The sequence below is a fragment of the Tachysurus fulvidraco genome, chromosome 22 (assembly GCF_022655615.1).
Source record: "Tachysurus fulvidraco isolate hzauxx_2018 chromosome 22, HZAU_PFXX_2.0, whole genome shotgun sequence".
NCBI classification, from domain to species: domain Eukaryota; kingdom Metazoa; phylum Chordata; class Actinopteri; order Siluriformes; family Bagridae; genus Tachysurus; species Tachysurus fulvidraco.
In genome coordinates this window covers 16,338,464-16,345,106 of record NC_062539.1, presented here as the reverse complement: position 1 = coordinate 16,345,106, position 6,643 = coordinate 16,338,464, and the positions used below count along the sequence as shown (strand labels likewise).

General features: G+C 39.9%; 1 protein-coding gene across 1 annotated transcript; it reads right to left on the bottom strand.

Annotated features, from left to right (window-relative positions):
* Nucleotides 1-4,466: 4,466 nt before the first annotated feature.
* Nucleotides 4,467-6,060, bottom strand: pou3f2b (POU class 3 homeobox 2b). Its single transcript, XM_027142634.2, has one exon. The coding sequence runs from the start codon at nucleotides 6,029-6,031 to the stop codon at nucleotides 4,745-4,747; it is 1,287 nt and encodes a 428-aa protein (XP_026998435.2). The 5' UTR covers nucleotides 6,032-6,060; the 3' UTR covers nucleotides 4,467-4,744.
* Between the last annotated feature and the right edge of the window lie 583 nt (nucleotides 6,061-6,643).

Sequence of the window (6,643 nt, the reverse complement as noted above, 5' to 3'; positions counted from 1 at the left end):
TCTGCGGTTGTGAAAGTGAACAGCTTATATAGAGGACACACACACACAATGTCTATTAAAAACATTACCCCAATGTTCATGCTAATTTGAAACGTTGTGTGCGCTAAAACACCTGATATTAGAGGTCTCTGTCGTTTACTAGCTCTTTTTCTGCATCCCAGATATCATCACTTCCAACTATTTTCAACTTTATACAGTATAGCCTGTGACGTTGTGCTGTAATTTCATGTACGCTCCTCCAGGGGGCGCTAAACAATACGAAATCACTTACACGTTATTTTATTTAAAGAAATCCTATTTTGTGGCTGAGGATGTTGATCAACCAGAGGAGCACATGGAGAGGAAAAATGCAAAATAATAATAATAATAATAATAATAATAATAATAATAATAATGATAATAATAATAATAGGTTGTAAATAAAAGGTGGATATACACGGTAGATGTAAAATATAGGATGTAAAATATAGAAATTTAGAAATATAGAAGTTTGAATGAACACACAGCTCTTCAAAGGCAACAGAGATTTATGCAGCAGCGCTTTAGTGTTCTATACGTATTCAGTGCTTTATATATTTTTCTTTCATTAATGCATTTAAATTATTTTTATATAATTATATCTCTGTGCTGCTGTAAGAAGTGAAATCTATCTATCTATCTATCTATCTATCTATCTATCTATCTATCTATCTATCTATCTATCTATCTATCTATCTATCTATCTATCTATCTCTGTCTGTCTGTCTATTTATCTGTCTGTCTGTCTGTATTTATCTGTCTGTCTGTCTGTCTGTCTGTCTGTCTCTATCTATCTATCTGTCTATCTGTCTGTCTGTCTGTCTCTATCTATCTATCTATCTATCTATCTATCTATCTATCTATCTATCTGTCTGTCTGTCTGTCTGTCCATCCAACAGTGATGTGAGTAAGAAGAAAATCTCTTCTTGTTTTCAGTCTCTTTAATCCAACCAAACTCTTGTGGGGATTTTTTTAAATGGAGTCGAGTCACATTGTGTGACATCATCACATCATGCTCTCAGTGAAAGTCATTACATAAACCTCTGTGTGTCGTCACTGGTAGGAGTTTAAAAGAAGAATCATGGGCTTGAAAAGATTTTCTGGAAAAAAAAAACAAAAACTGGAGCGACTCTTAGAGATATTGTTGTTGTTGTTTTTTTTTCAGAATTTACCAACAAATCCTGCGTTATATTCCGAAACGATTTGATCCAGTCGTGATGATTAAACACACCTGTAAGTGTAACATCACCAACAATCCCTCAAACAAATTAGCAGCAGAATCACTAACCACATTTTTACCAGATATTTCGATAAAAACATTCCATATGAGATTTAAGGGTTTATCTGTTACTTTATCGGTTCCTCACTCGCTCCTCTGAGTGAACCCTTAAAGGCTCGATGTACGACTGGAGATCTTTAATGTACAGCTCATTGGATTTGAATTTCTTATCGTGAAATGATCAGAAACAGCATTTGGCTGTAAAATGTTCACTTTGCTTTTGTATCACGTTGATCTTTTCATTTCTGTGTATTTTTAACAAAGGTTTTCAGACATTTAGACTAAACTGAACTTCAGACTGGACAATTTTAGGTGAGTCGAAGAAAAGATTTTACGTTACAGAAATCTCGGTCCTTTACATTTTGCAAGACGATGCGGTTAAACCGTAACTTTGTAATTGTCCAGCTACATAAAATAAAATAAAATCAATTGTTTTTTAAAAATCCAGGTAAGCAGCTAATAAGCCTAGAAATACTTTTTGTCCATTTAGAGTTACTTAATGTTATGGATTTTTTTTGTTGTTGTTGTGAATTTCTGTGAGAGATGCTTTATTCATGTTATAAAAAAAAGAAAAGGTATTCCTTCATTATGCTTCCCTCTCTCTCTCTCTCTCTCTCTCTCTCTCGGTTAAGACGAATAGTCTGTTCTCTTTATGGCAATAAAACTACATGCATTTTAAATGTAGTGAAAAATAAAATGAACGTAACACGACTCAGAAAAGTTCCTGCTGAAAACATCAAACCTCGATACCGTTCAAGTCAAGTCAAGTCAAGTCACCTTTATTGTCACATCACCACGGCACATGTGCCATGGTGAGTGAAATTCTTGGGAGCGAGCTCCAGAAATTGCACGGTTCCCCAATTAAAGAAACAAAACAAAACTCCTTTTGTGTCTAGTTTTTCATTTACGGCATTTAGCAGACACCCTTATCCAGAGTGACATGCATTTTTATTTCATTTAGATACACCTGAGCAATGGAAGGTTAAGGGCTTTGCTCAGGGGCCCAGCTGTGGTAGCTTGGTGGACCTGGGACTTGAACCCATAAGCTACCGATCAGTAGTTCGACGCCTTAACCACTAGGCTATCGGTTTACCTTTACAGTTAAGATTACATCACAGCAACAGATCCAATATCTTGGCTTTAACCTTAAGTACAACTCCACGTCAAAGCTGGATCACTGCAGGGTGTTTACAGTTCATTCCTCTTAAATGGCTGATTCGGATTATTTCGGATTATACAGATCGGGTCTAATTTGTTACCTCAGTGCCAGACTAGGGATTTGTTTTCATCACTTCTTTTTTTTTTATAAGACTGACTCAGGAGTGTGTCGTGACACCGTAAAAGTGGAACTACATTAAAAGTTGATGGTGTTTACTTTGATGGTGTTAGCTTTTTTGTGTAATGATAGTTTTGTGATGAGTGTTAGATGTAAGAATGCATTCATTTCAAACAAAGGTTGATGGAAAAGGGAAATTAAATAAACATTTTACTCTCATGAGAAGTGTGTTTTTTTTTGTTTTTGGCAAGTCTTTCATTTCTGTCAGTTCTTTAAATTAAAATTGAACTTTTTTTTTGAAAAGCTTCTCTCTCTCTCTCTCTCTCTCTCTCTCTCTCTCTCTCTCTCTCTCTCTCTCTCTCTCTGTCTCTTTCTTTCTCTCTCTGCCCCTTTCTTCATTCTAACACACGGATGCAAATTCCTCCATCACGATCTCACTGACATATTTTATATTATGTTATATTATATCATATACTGTTAATATTTTCAGAAGTTCGGATAAGCGGTAGAAAATGGATGGACGAATGAACCTTGAGACATCCCTCCTTCCAAACCCTCTCTTATTTTTTGGCATGTTTTTGTTTAGTTTCTCAAAAGAGAAAAACACGTTCAGTTCTGATATTTTCGGCACGCTGCCCTCAGTGGCAGTGAAATCCTGACTGGTGAAAGAGGTATAGAAAAGTTTCTAAAAAATAAAAAAATAAACATGTGATAAATAAATCAGGTCAAGAGCTTGTTGTTGTGCAAATTAGATCTCTTGAGTCGTTCTTTTCAAAACATAAAAATAGTCTAAAATTTCTTTATGTCTGTGCTATCAAGTGTCAAGTATTGAAATATACTTGTAAATTAATTATTAACTAAAGACATTTATAGAAAGAGTTATAATAATTAAGAGTTTGTTTGATGGCTGTGCTTTATCATGAATATCTCGAAACTCTTTGAGATTTGGAATTTATTATTATTATTATTATTATTATTATTATTATTATTATTATTATTATTATTATTATTACAAACATACAGGTAACAAAATCTAAACATATCTAATAGAGATGTTAAACCTTGATAATAAAAATGGTATTTTTTTATATGAAGCAGATTGATACTGTACATGAATAAAATGTGTATTAATATAATAATATCATAGAAAAGAAATAATGTACAGTTAATCACTTTTTCATGGCAATTTTCACAATATAAAAATTGGGACACGTACAATCGGTATAAATAAGGAGCTCGTTCAGGTTGTAAAAGTGGATCTGAAGATCGAACGAACTGTACAAACGACCACAATAATAATAATAATAATAATAATAATAATAATAATAATAATAATAATAATAATAATAATGTCATTGTTTTCATCTTATAAATTTTCCATAAAATATAAATATAAAATACAGAACAAATGGAACTGCAGCCTTGGAAATATTTCAGTTGGATTCTTTAAATACTTTTGTGTCTAAAAAGCACGTTTTTAAAAATCAGTTTTAAAATATTTACAGACTTGTTTATGGGGTAAACAATAGCGTGAACACTCCGTCGTGTCGTATATTCAAATTTATAAAATATTTTATTCTTTTTTTTTCTTTTTTCTTTTTAAATGCTAAATGCAAAAGAGGAAACCAACCAAAGATGAAGGTTCTAACATATTGAATATATCTAAAGAATGATATAAAAATAAATCAAAAATAATCAAGAATAATAAGCAATAAAATCTTTTAACTGTTTAAAGAAAAAAAAAGTGCTGAAGTGAAGAGATAATCTCTCAATATACACTATATACAGCTGTCCTATTATTATTATTATTATTATTACATTCTGCCAATAATAATAATAATAATAATAATAATAATAATAATAATAATAATAATAATAATAATAATAATGGACTATGTTTAAAGTGTAAAATGTACTCATCGTCCGCAGGCTGGTCACAAAACTGTAACAATTTTCCGCAAATAAAAGGCGGAAATAGGAAAGCAGCCCTGCACGCGTTGATTGTGTGTGTGTGTGTGTGTGTGTGTGTGTGTGTGTGTGTGTGTGTGTGTGTGTGTGTGTGTGTGTGTGTGTCCAAATGAAGCCTCTGTCACAGTGATGTATTTTTGTTTCCCACAGTAAATCCTGCTGTAACTCCGTACACACTCCGGTCTCTTTCTCTCTCTCCATCACTACACATTTTGCGCTTTGAGCTCCATCATGGCCTCCTCGGTCCCGTGAGTTGGATGCACCCTGGGCGGCGTCATCCTCTTCTCTTTCTGCCGCCGGTTACAGAACCACACGCGCACCACCTCTTTCTCGAGGTGCAGACTGTCCGCGAGGCTCGTGATCTCTGCCGCCGCCGGTTTGGGACACTTGAGGAAGTGGCTCTCGAGCGCGCCCTTCACGCTCACCTCGATGGACGTGCGCTTCTTCCGTTTCCTGCCCTGCGCTGCGAGCTTATCCAGGCCGGTGCCGCCGCCGCCGCCGCTCGCGCTGCAGTCCGCCTCCTCGAGCCACTTGCTGAGCAGCGGCTTGAGCTTGCACATGTTCTTGAAGCTGAGCTGCAGTGCCTCGAACCGACAAATGGTCGTCTGCGAGAACACGTTGCCGTAAAGCGTGCCGAGCGCGAGCCCGACGTCTGCCTGCGTAAAACCCAGCTTGATGCGCCGCTGCTTGAACTGCTTGGCGAAGTGCTCCAGGTCGTCTGACGTCGGGGTCGCGTCCTCGTCCGACGCAGGAGACTCGTGCAAACTCCGGTGATGGTGCTGGTGCTCCCGCAGATGCGGGCTGTGGTGATGGTGGTGCTCGTGATCTTGATGGTGCTGGTGATGAGCTTGAATGCCCGGTACGAGCCCGCTGAGCGCGCCAAACCCCCCGGAGTACGCGAGACTCTGCTGCCCAGTCGACGCGCCCACGCTGGGCAGGTGAGCCGCCGCCGTACTGCTCGCGCTCCTCCAAGCTCGTGCGGCGTCTTCTTCGTGATGCTGATGATGGTGGTGATGGGAGTGATGAGGATGATGAAGCATGTGCTGTAAGTTGCCGCTGCTTGAGTTGTTGTTGTTGTTATTGTTGCTGTTGTCGTCGCTGTTGTCATTGTCCTCGTGCATGTCGTCTCCGGTGCTACGGATCGTGGGCTTGATGTCGGCGGACGTCCACGCTGTTCCTTCCCCACCTCCTCCTCCACCTCCTAACCCTCCTCTCCCGCCGTGAGAGAGCGCGGCCGCGATCCACTGGTGCGCGTGACTTCCAGCGCCGTTGTTCTGCAGCGCGAACTCGCTCTGCAGCAGAGCGGCGGCGTGCGCGTGCCTGTAAGCCGACCCCGGAGCCGCGTGCTGCTGCATGCCGCCGGAGTCCGCGTGCACCGGCGCGCTCGCGCTGAGCAGACTGTAGTGAGCGGCGGAGGCTGTCGCGGCCATGAGGAGCAGCGCGAGACTGAACACCAGTGAACAGAGGAGACCTAGGTACAACACACACATCCACCCACTCACACCTACACACAATCTCTCTCTCTCTCTCTCTCTCTCTCTCTCTCTCTCTCTCTCTCTCTCTCTCTCTCATACACACACACTCTCTCTCTTTCACACACACACACACACACACACACACACACACACACACACACACACACACACACACACACACTCTCTCTCTCTCTCTCTCTCTCTCTCTCTCTCTCTCTCTCACACACACACACACACACACACACACACACACACACACACACACACACACACACACACAGAGAGAGACACAAACACATACAGATACACACACACTCTGTCTCTCACCTACACACACACACACACACACACACACACACACACACACACACACACACACACACACACACACACACACGTTTTCAACAGAAGCCCCTCCTCCAAAAGAGGCTGATTGGTTGGCAGATGCGTCTTTACTGCACACTGCAGTGAGTTCTCTCCGTCTCTTTTACCCGTATCTTTGTCTCACCCTTTTCTGTCACTCTTTATCTGTCTCTTATACTTTCTACTTCTTACTCTCACTTTTCTTCTCTTCTGCTGTTCTTTTTATCTGCTTTCCTCATTGTCATCTTTCACACAAGCTCTCTC